Source organism: Pangasianodon hypophthalmus, chromosome 29, assembly GCF_027358585.1.
Source record: "Pangasianodon hypophthalmus isolate fPanHyp1 chromosome 29, fPanHyp1.pri, whole genome shotgun sequence".
Taxonomy (NCBI): domain Eukaryota; kingdom Metazoa; phylum Chordata; class Actinopteri; order Siluriformes; family Pangasiidae; genus Pangasianodon; species Pangasianodon hypophthalmus.
Window position 1 is genome coordinate 3277378 of NC_069738.1, and position 15861 is coordinate 3293238.

At 39.5% G+C, this 15861-nt stretch overlaps 1 protein-coding gene across 1 annotated transcript; it reads right to left on the reverse strand.

The window, feature by feature from the left end:
• Positions 1-15333, reverse strand: jpt1b (Jupiter microtubule associated homolog 1b). Its single transcript, XM_026911562.3, has 5 exons — positions 15124-15333; positions 8842-8981; positions 2563-2669; positions 1821-1848; positions 1-491 (listed from the first exon to the last, which is right to left on the reverse strand). The coding sequence occupies exons 1-5, from the start codon at positions 15177-15179 to the stop codon at positions 349-351; spliced, it is 474 nt and encodes a 157-aa protein (XP_026767363.1). The 5' UTR covers positions 15180-15333; the 3' UTR covers positions 1-348.
• Between the last annotated feature and the right edge of the window lie 528 nt (positions 15334-15861).

A 15861-nucleotide genomic window follows, 5' to 3' on the forward strand; every position in this document is an offset into this window, starting at 1 on the left:
TGAAATTCATATCAATCTTTATTTGTATTTAGAAATTTAGCGCGACGAATCTTTTCCTTGCTTTGCCTTCCATGCTTCCCCCCTGCACGGCCTGCGCTCTTCATGATGGGCTGAAATGGAGCTTTTACATAAAGTGCTTCTGCCAACCAGCTTTTCTTTCATTTTCTTTTCTTTTTTTTGCGATAGAAAAACAATAATACAGACATGTGGTAGTGGACAAAAAGAAAAAAAAAATCATCCCATGGCTCACATGATGAGAGTGAGAGAGTGAAGAGAGAGTGAATCTTTAAAAAAAGAAAGAAAGAGAGAGAGAGAGAGAGAGAGAGAGAGAGTGTTCAGTGAGCGCGCTCAGCCCAGAATGAGGCTGGATTTTCCACCAGGAGGGTTTCTTCGGCCAGAGGAGGCACCAGAGGGCTGTTTCTGCTCCTCCTCCTTCTGCTGTTGCTGCTGCTGAGGCTCTTCCTCAGGGGCTTCCATTTCCTCTGACTGATCTACATACACACACACACACACACACACACACACACACACACACACTGTAATTTAGTGGCTCTAATCCCACTACTATGATAAACTCTGAACCCCAGACATGCACCTGTGAGTACACTGAAGCCTGAATGATAGCACGGCCCTCAATTTGCACATACACACCACCTCCACCTCCATCTCGAAATATTCACACATTTCTTTTCATTTTTTTTCAATTTCACATGTGATCTTTTCAATTTCACATGTGGTCTGCACCCAGGATGGATTCTGGGCTCTTTTTGGAGGGTGTCATCATAAAAGTTTATTTTTTCACACAGAAATGAGGCTTGCTAGTTGTGTGCAATTTATTCTGCAAAATGGACACAATAAGTACATCCCTTTATTATTCCTATTAATGTTCCTTTGTTCTCATTACCAATATTCACACCATGATGAATAGCTGTGATTGTAAATGACCAACCACTTGATTATAGAGTTACTACAGTAGGCCACGCTCCCTAAGTTAGCTTTCTCTCGATATGTTAACTGTCTCTCCCTAGTTTAGCTTTTTCACTCTAGTTTAAATTACTCACTAGGTTAGATTATTCACGCTAGGTTAGATTATTCTCGATAGGTTAGATTATTCACACTAGGATAGATTATACTCGCTAGTTTAGATTATACTGGCTAGGTTAGATTATACTCGCTACGTTAGATTATTCTCGCTAGGTTAGATTATACTCAATAGGTTAGATTATTCACGCTAGGTTAGATTATTCACGCTAGGTTAGATTATTCTCGCTAGGTTAGATTATTCACGCTAGGTTAGATTATTCTCGCTAGGTTAGATTATACTCAATAGGTTAGATTATTCACGCTAGGTAAGATTATTCTCGCTAGGTTAGATTATACTCAATCACATTTGACTATACAAAGATTTGATGAATAAGAGCCAGTGTTTTCCACAGGGCATGTAACAGAGCCACTATTTCCCTTAATGTGCGTCATGTGCTGCGTAACACAGAGAAAGAGAGAGAGAGAGAGAGAGAATAGGAGTGAAAGAGAGAGAGAGAGGGAGGGGGAGGGAGAGAGAGAGAGAGAGGGAGGGGGAGGGAGAGAGAGAGAGGAAGGGAGGGAGGAAGGGAGAGAGAGAGAGGAAGGGAGGAAGAGAGAGACAGAGAGAGAGGAAGCAAGGGGGGAGAGAGAGAGAGAGAGGAAGGGAGAGAAAGGAAGAGAGAGAGAGGAAGAGAGAGAAAGGGAGCGAATAAGAGAGAGGGAGAGAGTGAGAGAGAGGAAGGGAGGGGAACGCTATTTAAGACTGATTACAAACTTGATGAGGCAAAAACACTCACCATGATTTACTTGCTCGTGGTTTTCCTCCTGGAGAAAAACAAGAGAGGATTTAGAAATAAGCACAACTCATCACTGGGGTGTTTTCACTCAGCTGGTTAAGTCCTGTATGACAAGCGACACAATTTGCAGGCTAAATTTTTCACTGTTAACCCTCCACCTGGCAGAAACACTGGCCTGGCCAAACTACTTCAGAACATTAAAGCCGGCTCTTTCTTAGCCCTCGTCTTATAGAAGCTTACTTTGTGTTTTACAGTTCACCACACAGACTAAACATGAGAAGAGCTGCGTACGCACACGTTAAAACATGTCTTCATGAGTTATGCACTGTTACTGTCTGTGACGAAAGCTTGGAGAGGAACTCCAGAGAGGAGCAGCTACAGCAGGTATCATAACTGCTCTCTAAAACACCACAGCAATGACCTTTAGGATTATAAGACAACCAGTCGGATTATGAACCAACTGTAGGGGTACTGAAATCACAAGTTATAAACCAGTCGTACAGGTTATGAATCAATAGTACGACTTATGAACCAGTTGTACAAATTATCAACCAACCACACACAGGTTATGAACCAAAAGTTTGGGTTATTATACAACTTATGAGTCAATCATAGGGGTTATGAATCAATCGTACAGATTATGAACCAATCGTAGGACTATCTATTTATGCCTTTCTCTGTCTGCATGTCTCTCCCTCTCTCTCTCTCTCTCTCTCTCTCTCTCTGTCCATTCTGTACTCACCGTGGGTTTGCCCGGGTGTTCAGAGTTGTTTAGGTAGATTGGCGGCTGGTGGCACCGCCTCAGTGGGGCGGAGTGTTCGCCACACAGCACTCCGCTCGCTTCACCACCTGCAACAATAACATCGATGACATCATCAGTATGCAAAGTTTAGAAGAGCTGCGTTAACGCCTGTCCTTCAAACGGAAATAAATAAATGAAATGTCTAAGAGGACTGCATTAGCAGGGTTAATATTCCTGCAGCTCATTTCCACTTCCAGGCTGAAGGGCTCCCATGTGGGTCAGGAGTGGAGTCACGAGTCACGAGTGCTGGTGTACGACTACTCCTTTTACCTTTGACCAAGATCTCTGGTTAGAAGTAAACCTGACTCTACTGGACAAACTTCTCATATGGCTATTTTACAAAACATCAGTGTATGAAAGTTCTTACATATATATATATATATATATATATATATATATATATTTTCCACAATAACACAATGACACACTCATCAAAAATCCGTTTTGTCATAGAAATACAACCTAAACACAGTTTGGACCCAAAGCAGACTTACAAATGATAGACTCCTAACTGCGGCATGAGTCAAGGCGGGCATGATGAAAGCTGACATTAATAATTAAATCTTAAAAGCACAGGAGAGGACTGCATTAGCATCATTAATATTCACACAGGCACATTTCTGTCTTTGAGGTCATGATGAGGTGGACAGGAGGTTTTGGAGGACATCAGTATTGCTGCAGTACTGTAACATTATTTAGTCATTTTAGTAGTTTTTTAAAAAGTGACATTAATTGACGTGCAGGTAGTCGAGTATACACTAGTCGCAAGATATGGTTAATTTTTGGATTGTACATGAACTTAAGAACTTCAGTGAAGTTCAGCAAGCTATGACCTAAGGTATGTGAAGAGATGAACGGGTCAGGTGGGTTGCAGTCCAAATGGGTGGGTTATTAAATTATTAGTCGTATTATAAATTAATCAGTTTTATGTAGAGGTTATGAACCAACTGGGCAGGTAACTAGACCAGCTGGATGAGTTATGAACCAATCCAGTAACTCATGTATTAATTTTAGGGGTTATGAACCAGTCGTAAAGGTTATGAACCAACTGTACTAATTATGAAACAATTATATGGTTTATGATTCAATCATATGGGTTTCTGAAATAAACGTACACGTTATGAACCAGTCGAATGGATTATGAAGCAATCATCTGGTTTATTAACCAAGTACAGATGTAATGAACAAACTGTACAGGTTATGAACTAAATGACTGGATTATGATCTAATTGATTGGATTATGAAATAACTGCATGAGCTATAAAATAACCATAGAGGTTATAACCAAATGTATGGGTTATAAACTAATCATATAGGTTATTAACTAATTGCACAGGTTACGAAACAATCATCTGCGTTATTAACCAGATGTAGAAGTTATGAACCTGTTATACGGGTTATGAACTAATCAACTGTTTGATGAACCAACTGTACAGTTTATAAAACAATTAAATTGGTTCAAATGACAAACTGGTTCAAAGACAGTTCAAAGTCTACAATCAAAAAGATAGACGAAGTATAAACAACAACATTATACATTTTAAACATTTATCACTGTACTTTTTAAAACTTTTTGCCTAAAAATGGCATTAAAATTGGAACCTTTTCATTATTAACTGCTTGAATATTCCCAAAAGTATCGCAAAATTGATGTTGAATCAACTGAACATGTCCCCGAGTTATGTGATATACTGTGATATTGTATTTTACGACATGTACAGTAGTGTTATGATGGTCATTTTAAACTATCACTCCTTGCCCTGTGTTCCAGCCCAGCAGGATTCTGGACAAATTCACATCACAGCATCGTGACCCACACCAAAAGGTTTCTTATTCTTAGATATGAGCATTTTATTGCAGGTCAAACCTACAAATCATTAAAAAGTACATAATGACTGTAAAAGCATGAGGGAAGCTCAGACGGCTAATAAGGAGGATTTTAACGGCATTACACACAACCGAGCGAGTCCAGAGCGTTGAGAGTGCACTGTCTCTGCACTGTCATTATGAAGAGAGCTTTAGCAGTCCCTCCTCTCTGTCTCTCTGTGAGGAAAGAATGAGACACATTTTCCACTGTTTTAACTCGGTAAGATTTAGTGCGGTTTCATGACGCTGCGAGTCGTGTTTAAGTCATCAGAATCTGTCCTGACTAAACGATACTCGCTATGTGAGATCGCTCTGCACCGTGGAATGCCGTGGACCTGCTCACGGGTTTGTTATAAACTTTACCTTACAATTACACCACGGCTCTGTTGAATTCTGGACTGTGATTGGTCAGAAGGTGTTGATTCATTTTCTAACAGCAGCTTTGACAATAACGCAGCTGCAAATCACAGCTTTATATTAATGCGCTCGGTCTAATACGATATGGTTTCTATAGTAACAGATCACTCGCAGCAGACGCTCCACATAAACGGATTAAAAACGCATATAATCTTTGAGATGGTGACGTTTTCTGTATGGAGGCAGAGGCTGGTTTATAGCTGCTATAGTGTAAGTGATAACAGGAACTAACTTGTTTCGCAGATGTTAAATGTAACTATAAACGGATACAAAGTATGATGTGTTGTTTGTGAATAAATGTAAAAATTGTAAATGTTGCCAAATCACTATGGTTATAAGAGAAACGTAACACATGCTGTTATAAGAAACTAATCAACTTCAGGGTGGTAACAGTAACTCCACTTCATTATTGATTATTTTCCTATAACAGCATGACACAGTGTGTTTTATTCTTTACAAAAATACACTTTAACTCCTTAAACTCTCAGATTGATCTTAAAGTCCATTGTCCGTTACCATAGTAACGACGAGTTATTGAATAATACAGTGATAATAGTGTGTGTAATTATGAACCGATGACTTCTGGGAGTAACTGCTGCTCAAACTGTTGCAGATACGTTAAATAATGTGATGTAATGAAAGGATGAGCTGTTTTTTGTTCTCTCTGAGATAAATAAAAGTGCATGTATTTATTTAAACCCAGCTAACACTACCACACTTATGAGGACAACGCTGCACTACAAGTGCACACCTCCCCCAAAAACACACCCTGACATCTGTGTTTGAGCTCTGAGCCGTAGCGTTTTACACACACACACACACACACACACACACACACACAAACACACACACACACACACACACACACACACGCTGAACGTCTTCCACGAAAAGCAGTGATTAAGCCACAAAGAGCTCTCTGACACACGACAGCAGCGCCGCTGGATAATGAACTTCAACTGGAGTTCCACTGAGAGACGCCATTGTGTCTCACTCTTCACAGATGAGTGTGTGCTGATAATGCTAACACACACACACACACACACACACACACACACAGGGCCTATGCCTGTTTTGCATTAGCATGTGAAAACATACATGAGGATTATCATGAGCTTCATCAGCTCCAGTGTCATCAGTCACACATCTGTCTCACTCTCTGTCTGTCTGTCTGTCTGTTTATCAGTCTGTCTGTCTGGCAGCCTCTCCATTCTGTCGCTCTCTCTTCCTTTCTCTCCCTTTTTCAGTCTGTCTCTCTCCCTCGTCTCTCTTTTCTAGTCTGTCTCTTTTTCTATTTATCTGTCTGAACGTCTGTCTGTCTGTCTGTCTCTCCTTTCTTTCTGTCTCTCTTTCTACCTGTCTGTCAGTTTTCAATTCAAATTCAATTTAAAGTACTTTATTGGCATGATTGTTTACATACAGTATTCAATCTAGAAAAGAAAGGAGAATTTAAATAAATAAATAAATAAAAATAAAAATAAAAATAAATAAAGTGACAAAATGCACAGTGTAGGACAAAAGTATAAGGGTTACACATACACTATAAAATGGAATAAAATAAAATAAAAAAAGTAAATTACTCTATTTACTGTAAAGTCTGTCTCTCTTCTTTCTGTCTTTCTTTCTACCTGTCTGTCTTTCAGCCTCAACCTTTTCTCTCCTTTTTAGTCTGTCTCTTTTTTCTGTCTCTCTTTCTGCCTGTTGCCTGTCTGTCACTCTCTCCACTCTTTCTCCTTCTTCTTCATTCTGTCTTTCTTTCAGCCTCAACCTTCTCTCTCTCTTTCTGTTGGTCTGTCTATCATCTTGCTCCATTCTTTCTGTCTGTTTGTTTGATTCCCTGTCTGTCTCTATCTTTCTTACTGTCTGTCTTCCTCCTTTTTTCTTTTCCTCTTCTTCCTGTTAGTGTTTCTGTCTCCCTCTCTCTCTCTCTCTTTCTGTCTGCTTTCTCACTGTTTCTGTTTATAGCTTTGCCTGCATGTCTTTCTCTTTTTCTGCATGTCCCTCCCTCCGTTATTACATCTGCTTTTCTGTCTCTCATACTTTTATAGATATCTGTCTGCCTCTCTCTCTCTCTTTGTGTCTGCCTGCTTCGATATTTCTTTTTGTCTTTCTGTTTATTTTTTCTCTCTCTCTCTCTTTTCCTTCCTTACTTCTCTCTTTCCGATTGTCTGTCCATCTTGCCCTCTTCTTCTTCTTCTGTTTCCATCCTTCTCTCTCTTTATCCCTACTAGTCTCTCTCCCTCTCTTTCTGTCTCTCAGTCTTGCTTTCATTTATACCTTTCTTTGTACGCTAATCGTTTTTGCTGTCTTTCTGTCTGACCCTGTGTTTGCCTTTGTCCTCTGTCCACACACACACACACACACACACACACACACACACACACACAGATCATTTCCTCTGCTCATTTCCCCCCGCTGTGTGTGCTGTGTGTCTGGAAGCTGCTGAGGTTTCCTGCTCTGCCTCCACCTGCCAAACCGAGGCTCATGAGGAACCGCAGATTAGTGCCAGCTCTGTCTAACCACACAAACACACACACACACACACACACACAGATCACTCAGCGTAAACACATTTAACCTAAACACAAAGGAGAGAGAGAGAGAAAGAGAGAGAGAGAGAGAGAGAGAGAGAGAGGAGGGACAAGTACATCTCTGGAAAATCACACCATCAGTTCTAACACACACACACACACACACGTAAACAGCTGAGTGCTTATTAAACATCTATTACACACACAGATCTGTGCCAGACCTGATGTTAGCACCCAGTCATGGTGTGTGGAATAATTTGCAGGTGATGTCACACGGTGTTGTGTTTCCCATCATCCACCTCTGCGCTCTTACACACCAGGAAGTGGAGCTGAGTGACCAGACCATGAGGTCATCTCTACTGGAAATGACGACCCGTCCCCCCAACACACACACACACACACACACACCCTAGTGGCTGAATCGGTTGACGACGCAGACAGGAAGTGCAGATGAATCCCTTAATCCCTGTGTGTTTTACAGTGCAGGGCAACAGGAAGCTGTGGTTTAGCGTGGTGTTGTTTTCCTGTCTTAACACCTGAGAAGGGTTTCATTTCACTGGTGTTTGCACTTCATCAGATGTCCCATTTATTACCACATTTATTACCCTGGGAACTAGCTCAGGGGTTGAAGTTCAAATCCCATTCTGATGAGGAAAAAAAATCGTTTATAAACAGAGTGTAGTAGTCGGAAAAGCAAAACACGTTCTGCAGTGTTTTATTCCTCTTATACCACAGCAATTTGGCAACAAATACATTTCTCTATTTATTAAATCACAACACATTGTACGTTTTATCGGTTTATTGTTGTGGAATATCCGTGAAACCAGTTATCACAATCCTACAGATGTCGGAAAACTTAAAGTCAAAGCTTTACCTCTGACTGTTACAAAGCGCTGACACTGGAGACTCCTTCCACAAATGTTAATGTTAATAAACGTCTTCTCTTACAGAAAAATTTCACGCCATCAACGATTACACGTGTTTTACTTTGTTAAATAACAGCAGCTGCAACTCAATTTCAAGGAAGCTGTTTACAAGCTCCATGACACACACACACACACACACACACACACACACACACACGAAGCCATGTGACACCACCGTCACATGACCTTCACATTCCTGAGCGAAGTGTTTCACAGAGAAAACAAGGAAACGGTTGAAAAGAGAAAGCTCTTTCTAAGTAGTTTCCTGCTCTGAATGGACTGAGTGGATTTGACGGCGTAGAAATGAACTTTACACACTACGACTGATTAAAAAGAGAAAGAGGTTTCTAATAAGCGGGGGTCTACGTCACAGTATCACATGATCTCTGGTAAAAGAGGAGAAAACAAACAAAGATGGGTTGATAACATGTCTAGGAGACAGAGTGGCTGAGTGTGTGTGAGTGTGTGTGTGTGTATACCAGGTGGGTTGTTCCTCCGATGGGCATGGGGGTCCTCGGGCTCAGCGAAGATGTTGGAGGCCATTCTGTTCTTGCGCGCCGGCCTTTCCTCATCTGTGCCGAAGCAAATGTTGGAGTTTCCGCCGGGAGGCCGCAGAACCCTGCGGAGGGAAAATAAACACGATGAGTTTGAGTCAGAATTATACGTTTATATGTTACTAATGCAGTTACTCTTCACTGCAGCAGTCTTATCTTGCATTCCAAATTGCCCAGGAACTCTGGACGGACCGATTTTGGGTCTGGGCTATTATTATTATTCAATTATTCTTTATTCGTAGTTTGTAGGTTCAACAACCAGAAAAAGAAAATAAACTCTACTCCTTACTGACTTTTGCAAAGCAGATGTTTTCATTTGGTATGTAGATATGTTTAAACATGCTTCATGCTGGTGTGGTGCACATCGATGCTTGAATCTCACAGCCCGCTGCACTACACACATCGGCTGAGGCGATCGGGTTGATGGCAGAACAATTTTTACTCGGTAGACTAAATAGCGTGAATGGATGACGATCTTTTCAGAATCAGGAACTCGCAGGTACGTGGAAACGCTAATGAAACTGAGGGGGATGTGTGGACATGGGAGTCAGGACGCAAGTGAGGACGCTGGGTGTAATATTTCTTACGCCAAATCCAAAAATCGTAAGTTAAATAAACATGCAGGGTTCAAAAACAAAGAGAAACATGAAAACACAAGGTGCAGAAACACAACGAAAGCAATGAACACAACTGCACTATTTGTCCATGTAGTACACAGTTACAGAAGGGAATTATTTATAATCGCACAGATGAAGATGGGCTCCCTTCTGAGTCTGGTTCCTCTTGAGGTTTCTTCCTCATGAAGTCTCAGGGAGTTTTTCCTTGCCACCGTCGCCTCTGTCTTGCTCATTGGAGATAAATTTATATATTTATATATTTCTGTAAAGCTGCTTTGTGACAGTGTCCATTGTTAAAAGCACTATACAAACAAAATTGAAATGAATTGAACCTGAACAAAGACACAAGAGGTTATAAATAGACAAACTAACCAGGGGCTAATATACACAGGTGAACACAATAAGGTAACAGACCAATGACATGACGGGGGCAGAGACAGGTGAACCAGGAACAAAATATATGAAGGAAATTCATGACAGCAATCAAAATAAAGTGCAACACAAAACCGTTATATAACTCTCCTGCTTACTGCACATGGTCACATATTGAGAGAAAATTAACGATGCTAGTTAAACACGAATAATATCTGTTATGTGTGATGTGAACAGAAAACACTACAGCTTGTAGCTGAGCTTCCTGTGGACAAGGCAATGATCATAACTCGTTCAATTCCTTTGAAACTAGGTAACAAGCTGGACATCCATTATTACATCCTTACCTAGCTTTTCAGCCTCGACAATTAAGTATCCGGGCAACCAAACCAGGATACTGAGCTGTAATATTCTGCTAATTATCAACACATCTCTATCTATCTCTGGCAAATAACGCATGGATTTATAATGGGACTGTACACACCACTCACAACTATCTTATATCTATAGGTCATAAGTTCAAATCCGCCAAGCCGCCATTGCTGGGCCTTTAAGCAAGACCCTGAACCCTAAACTGCTGTATTAACATGATAATTGTAAGTCGCTCTGGTTAAAGGCGTCTGCCAAATGCCATAAACGTAACTGTAAATATCCTCTAACTGTGAATTTTTACCTTATTACAGTAATTATTACAAAGGGCTGAAGAGTGATGATATTGTCATAAATTGATTCTGTGCAGTTACAGTCGCACCTGTGTGAAAGAAATCTGTGTGTATGTGGTAGCCAAGTGTTTGTACCTCCATCTATGTGTCTATACATTTACGTGCTCACGAGAGTTAAAGTCCGTCCCTTAAAAGGAAACTTCAGATAGTCAGTGTATTGGCTGAGGAGCTACATTTGTAAAGGGAAAAATCGTTTCATTTCTTGGCCTGTTCCTTTAAAATCAGTGCACGCGTACACACACACACACACACACACACACACACACACACACACACACGCAAATGGAGAAAACGGGGCGCCGTCTCACATTTGTGGTCGTGCTGACATTACGGGAATGAAACAGCTGCAGGGGACGCCGGCGAGCATCATCAAAAAAGATTTAACGGAGTTAATACTGGACTCAAGGGAGGGTGTCTACACACACACACACACACACACACACACATACACACACACGCACACACACACATACACACACACCCAACAGTTACCAGACTGACCACTGCAGGGGACAGTTAACATAAGCTGGGAGGGCCTCTACTACCCGAGCCCTTCTGTCTGTCTGTCTTTCTCTCTCTCTCTCTCTCACACACACACACACACACACACACACACACACACACACCCTACAGCTGACCCGAGCCACACCAAATGGAGATTCCTGTGTCAGATGATTTTCATCTATCCGAACAGCACCCTCGGGGATCGCTGCAGCCTTGACGACCAATCGAACGTTCGATTCACCTCAGCGATGAGAGAAGGAGGAAGTCGGGGCCGTGTCTCAATCCACACACTCGGCTTCTGATTGAAGTGTTTAGTTTGCGCAGAACCTCTAATCGATTATATGTCGAAATCCGAATCAAGTGCATGACGCCTCGATTGATTTGCGTTCTCTGTGGGAGTGGAACGGAGTACCCGTTGGAGACCCGTGTGTCTCAAATCACAAACTTTAAAAATATTTACATTATAATTAGAAATCTGTTCAATTTTAAACACGAATCTCAAAATGCTTTAATCCATTCTTCGAAAAACTCACATGATGATTGCGTTAAAAAATTTCTTGAAACCTTGGAACAAAGTAAAAAAAAAAAAATTGCGTCATCTTATTCAGAAGAAAATTTTTTTTCTGAACTGAACTAAAAGAGTAAACTCAAGGAATTAGACCTAACTGTTAAAAACTTTGATCCAATGTTTATTTTTTCCAGTATGTACTACATCTAAATTATTTATTCGATAAAACAACAGCTAGCTAATAAGTAACAATGTCGTCATAGGAGTTCATTTGCAGAACCAAAAGAGAAAGCTTCATAAAACGTGGTCTTAAATGTAGCTAGCTGGTTAGCGTGACACCACGGGGTTGTCACTGGTAAACATACGTAGCTAAATAGCTAGCTTGGTGGTTAGCTGACATCACTTTATAAAATTAAACATCAAATAAAATAAGTTAGAGTTGCACTGAGAGATGTTACTGTAAGTAGAAAAACTACTAAATGACTTACATAGCTTAGACAGCTAGCTAGCTCATTTTGATCATTTCAACATTGTTTCGTATCTAATAAAACTGACCGAAATATCAGCATTTCCCTCAGACGTGTTGGCGAATATTAACCATTAAGCATCGTCCGCTAACTGTAATTCCATGAGTTACGTTATATTAAAGGGACTTCAACATTACAACACTTTAAAATTTAGACTTTCGTTCATATAGTTTTTTTTCCGTAAAAGCAACCTCATTTGAACACAGCAAACAAAAAGGCGATGATCCGCTACTTAGAAATTACGCAATAAAAAATTTATGATTACAATCCATCTATATTTACGAGCACAGAGTGTTGGATAACAAAATGTTCTTATTTAAACAACTGTAAACACACATACATAGCTAACAGATAGCTACTGATAGCTATTTAAATTTTGCGCACAGTGTTATTATAAAAACATACAAGTTGCGTGTTACAGCTGAATAACAAAGCAGGTATAAAAAGCAATACTTACAACAATACGATGCTCAGAAAAGTGTATCATAACGCTGGTTTTTCAAGAAAACAATAAAATGTCCGGTTTTATGCAAAGAATAAAACACGATGGTGTGGTGTGATGAAGTGAAGTTACTGATACCACCTCTGAGTTATTACTTTCCTACATCACCAGATCCTGAAGTGTTTTATTCCTTCTTATACTACAGCAAACACTATTAATTTATTAAAGAATTACACATTGTACTTTTTTTTTTAATCTCTTTATAGTTACATTTAACGCTGTGGAATATCTGTGAAACAAGTCAGATCCTCACTTACGTTATAGCAGCTATAAACAGTCGTTCTCTCAACAGTGTGTCTTTTTTCTCTCTCTTGAAGTTAAGATAAAAAAACAAAAACAAAAAAACGAAGCTCGTAACGTTACCGAGAAACCACAAAGCGTAAACTCCTCTGTCCTGAAGATGTCGGAAAACGTAACGTTACAGCTTTACTTCTGACTGTTACAAAGTGCTGACACTGGAGACTCTTTCCGTAAACGTTAAATAAACATCTCCTTACAGAAAACGTCACCCTATCAACAATTACACATTTATTAAAAATCAGTTAATGCTAGTATAGAAACGATAATGTATATTCAAACGAGCGCATTAATATAAACCTGTGATTTGCAGCTGCACTACTCTAAGAGATGCTGTTATAGAAAATTAATCAATCCGACCAATCGGAATCCAGCATTCCGACATACCAATGATGGTATGCATCATTGTACTGCAGTGTATTCGTGTATCGAGTATAACCAGCTAACTAGTCCAGCAATAATAGAAATAGCTGACGCTTTAGTGGACTGCTTTATAAAGTCCTCGCCAGCTGACACACACACACACACACACACACACACACAGCTGTTCTGATCTAAAGCATTTCACAGCCTCCCTTATTTGGGAAATACAACAAAGTCCATTCACGTGCGCAGATTTACAGTTTGAACTGTTTAACGTGTCGTACAGCGTCTTAACCGTCACGTGAACTCGCTCGGCTTCACCTTCCTGCTCAGATGAAGCTTTAACTTTCAGCAGAAGAGGTTAATTTTTTCCCCATGAGACCCCACCCAACTGCGAGCAGAGAATATTTTCCAGCGACAGAAGTGGAGACACTAATAAAACATGTTTTACTGTGTTATACTCCAGTCATAAACCGGATCGAAACCGGATTGAACCCGGATTTAACTCGGATTGAGGGTGGAATATTTAATCCATAGACAAAAAAAATACATCTAACTTTGTTTTTGGGTTACAACCTCACCACATTCCTGTGTACGACCATCGCACTGTATTAGTTTTAAGTTACAAAAGATTAATTTAAAGATTAAATGGATCACAAATGTATATTTTTTTGATGACACAAGTCAGATCTGTAAATCAACATGTTGCATCAAAGATGCTGAGGTGATTCTTCAAGTCTGCTAGCTCGAAGAAGACCAAAATGAAAGTTTAAAGCTTTAAACTCAGATCCTATATGAATATAAATGTATAAAACACAAAATAAATAACTAAATAGATAATTATATAAGCTAGAGATAAAGATTAGACATTTCCAAGGCATTATTTCTAATAGAAAAGCTCCTGAGTTATATGAAGAAAGTTATGCTAGATATTAGATATCAAATTCAGTTTGTAAAACGACCTTATTTCTTGAATAAGTCGAATAATTTGTCATAAGTGGAAAAAAAATGTAAAAAAAGAAAAAAAATTAGCATGAACGTTAGAGAAACCCATAAAAGGAGAACACGAAGGCCTCAAAGATGGAGTTATTTAGAAGTAAAAACATCAGAAAATGTGGCGTGTGATATTTTCTTCGTCTGAAATGTGAAAATAATGTAGATTAGATCACAATTAGGGCATTTTTCGTCGTTTTTTTTGGACAAAATGATTAAAAGAAACCAACATTAGCTAGCCTGAGTGAGGCGAGATGAAACGAGAAGTGGCCGGTTGCCAGGGAGATTTCTTTAGCTAACGTTAGCCAGCTGAACTGAGCTCGCGCACGGCGTAAAAAACCAAAAAAACTATTTGTTTATTGAATTTAAACTCAATATTTTAATTATATTTGCAAAAAAAATCCGTCTCCGTGTGCTAACAGGGTGGATACTGAGCAGATCTCCAGTCACTGATGAGATAAATGTCTAATAGTCCAACATTTTGCGTGCATCTGTATTACCGTGTGTGTAAATAAAGAAATAAAGAAAGAAAGAAGGATAGAAAGAAAGAAAGGTTGAATCCTGAATCTAGTAGGATTAAAATAAAAAAAATATCCGCGTTTTGGTCACAGTTACCTTCTTAAAAGAGCCGTTTTTCCGTTTGTCATTTCGATAAACTGAAACACATCCTGTATTTGCATCAAATCTAATCAGATGATGGATTAAAAACATCTTTCTCTAATAAATCATCTGCATGAGTCCAGTCTCCAATCTGACCACAATCCTTCATTTTTCTTTTGTTTGCTTCGTTTTTTTTATTTACCTGGAGCTATTTTTCGCGCTAGGGTCCATCCCTTGAAAAGTGGTCGTCGTTGTCATCTCGGGCAGGATTAAACGGAGTGAATAAACCTGCTCTTCAAAGCGTTTAAAGCTAAATCTAGCCACTAAAACGTCTAAAATGTGCTGTAGCTCCCCTCCGCATGGACTCCGCCCGACTCGGGATGAATAGGGAATCTGGGCAGCCGTTTTGCTCGAGTTCTAACGCCAGCCCACATAGACCCGCCCACTGCAGAAACGCGCCTTCTGATTGGTCACGAGACAGAGAATTCGGGATTTGATTGGAGGATTTTCACGTCGCTTAAAGTCACTCTGGGTTTTTTTTTTTTTTTTGCCCTCATTCCACCGAAATGACAGGCGGTGATGCAGCGTCCATTATGGTGCTGTCTGGGAGGAGGGAAAAAAAAGGAAAAGAAAAAAAAAAAAAGATTTAAACCTGACTTTTAAAAAATGACAGAAGTGTTATTTCAGCTATTCTGTACAGACATTAACACTGAGAAATTATTTAATGATCTTTCCCTTCTGCACTTTTTGAATTAAAGCATGTCTTACTAATAAAAAAAAAATAAAAATCTGGCATATTAATAATAAAAAAAATTATGTGTTATTTCAGCTTTTTGTACAGAAGTTCTCTCTTAAAAAAATAATTTAAATTTAAAGCTCTGTCCAGTCTGCACTTTTTTGAAACAAAGCAACTGCTTTAATAATAATAATAATAATAATA

Coding starts and splice junctions, on each gene's coding strand:
- jpt1b (XM_026911562.3), bottom strand. CDS start 15,179: ATGACAACGACGACCACTTTTCAAGGGATGGACCCTAGCGCGAAAAAT. Junction 2,670..8,841: donor TCGGAGGAACAACCCACCTG/GTATACACACAC, acceptor TTATTGTTGCAG/GTGGTGAAGCGAGCGGAGTG. Junction 1,849..2,562: donor AACACCCGGGCAAACCCACG/GTGAGTACAGAA, acceptor GTTTTTCTCCAG/GAGGAAAACCACGAGCAAGT.